We start from the raw sequence: 2,000 nt of genomic DNA, 5'->3' as shown, positions 1-2,000 counted from the left end.
CGTGAAACTGTCGTCATCGACGGGTGGAAGTAAAGTTGATGGTCTCTCTGGGACAACATCATCCTTCAATTTTTGAGATTTTTCTTCGGTTTTTTGAGGCTTTTGGGGTTCATCAATGACAACTGACGTAATTTCGAAAGGTTTTTCTGAAATTTTGTGCTCCGGCTTCTCAATAGCGGTCACTTTAGGCTTTTTAATTTCGAATAAATCATCTTCTGGTGGCTCATCTTCGAAGAAAGTCACTTGTTTTGGGGTTTCTGGTGACTTTATTTCTTCTTTTTTAGGCTCTTGGTCGAGTATTGGTTTGATTTCATCAAGTTTTTTAGGCTCTTGAACAACTTTCGACTTGATTTCTTCAGTTTTTTCTTCTTTTTTGGGTTCTTCGATGACTTTTGACTTCACTTCAGCAGGTTTTTTCGACTCTGCATCACCCGAAACCTTCAAATTTAAAATTTTTTCTTCATTTTTGGTCTCTGAAACAACATTTTTCGTCTCATCAGCTACTGCAGCTTTCACATCTTCTATTTTTTCTGGCTTTTTAGGCTCTAAAGCGGTCGAAACCTTCACTTGTTCGTCTTTTTTAGGCTCTTGAACAACTTTTGGCTTCACTTCCTCCATTTTTTCTTGCTTTTTCGGCTCAGATTTTGGTAACGGAGCCATAAAATCGTCATCATCATCACTGTCGAACAACGATTTTTGAAGTTTTTTCGGCGCTACGATGGTTTTTTCAACTTTTGGAGCTTCTTTTTGCTCAATAACTTGCTTAACAGGCACAACTTTTGGTTCTTCTTTCTTCGTAAGGACACTCTTTGGCTTCATAGACGACAAAAAGTCGTCGTCATCATCACTATCTTCAAACAAATTCGAAACTTTTTTGGGAGGCACACTTTTAACCACGCGATCCATGACAGATTCCGGCTTTTTCTCAATTTTTGGCGAATCTTCTTTGACCAAATTCACCGACATTGTCTTTTCCGGTACTCTCACGGCTGCACTTTTCGTTGCACTGTTGTTGTTCGACTTTCGAATGATATCGAAATAATCCTCATCGTCGTCCGAGTCTTCAAACAAGTTGCTCACTTTGCTCGTATTCAACGACTGGCTCGTGTTTGTCACTTGCTTATCACCTGATAGATTACGATTGTTTGTATTTGCTGGCGTCGTCGTCGTCGCGGATTTATCTGGTTCATCTATCACCTTTGCATCGATTGTTTGTCGATTCGGAGTCGCCGCCGCTGTTGTTTTGATGAAATTCTCATTTTCTTCATCGCTTTCCGTAAACAAATTGGGGGCGGCACGTGTCGTCGACTCACGTCCCACGGAAATGTTGTCCAGCTCCGGTGGCTCGTCGTCGAAAAAGTTTTGCGTAAAGTGCTGCGGAATAGTCGGAATTGATGGCGCGACGACAGTTGGTTGATTTCTGAAGAAATTTTGCTCGTTTTTGGGCAGTTGGACTTTTGCTGGCGCGACAGGCGACACTAAATGCTCTTGATTTTGTTTCAGAATTTCCGGCAGAGTTGCTATCATGTTCGGGACATGCACGTGATTGACGGGCGGCAATAAATCCTCCTCTTCTTCGTCTTCGGGGGAGGTAGAAGCAATGCTGGAATCCGGTTTTTGTGGTACCGCAAGCTCTGTGGACTCATCTTTGACCGATTCATCATCGATATCATCGTCGTCGATCTCTTCGGACTCGTCATCGTCATTTTCTAGGCCAATATGCATCTTTTCCAACCATTCTTTCGTGCCAATTATGTACGGATTTCGCTTGTCATACGGATTAATGGGCTTATAAACGTGTCTCAAGCTCTCATCGTCCCCATCACTGTCGTCGTCATCGTCCTGCTCCAACGAAATCTTCTTGTAACACTTTTCCAGCATCTTTAAACTGTCGTTCATGACGATTTTTGTTGCTTCCACATCATCCAGCAGTGGTTTTTCAGCAATTTCTGTGTCATCCGTCACTTGAACATCCTCATCTTGTACCCGATTCTCGATAA

The 2,000-nt window shown here is 42.4% G+C and overlaps 1 protein-coding gene across 1 annotated transcript; it reads right to left on the bottom strand.

Annotated features, from left to right (window-relative positions):
• Positions 1 to 8: 8 nt before the first annotated feature.
• On the bottom strand, positions 9 to 1,881 carry LOC134836678 (WASH complex subunit 2-like; the record flags this gene model as incomplete). The annotated part of the gene is made up of 1 exon (XM_063851856.1): positions 9 to 1,881. A coding segment is annotated over exon 1 (1,873 nt), but the record flags the coding sequence as incomplete, so codon positions are not given.
• Between the last annotated feature and the right edge of the window lie 119 nt (positions 1,882 to 2,000).

Source organism: Culicoides brevitarsis, unplaced genomic scaffold (genome assembly GCF_036172545.1).
Source record: "Culicoides brevitarsis isolate CSIRO-B50_1 unplaced genomic scaffold, AGI_CSIRO_Cbre_v1 contig_139, whole genome shotgun sequence".
Taxonomy (NCBI): Eukaryota; Metazoa; Arthropoda; class Insecta; order Diptera; family Ceratopogonidae; genus Culicoides; species Culicoides brevitarsis.
This window is presented reverse-complemented; position numbering and strand designations above follow the sequence as displayed.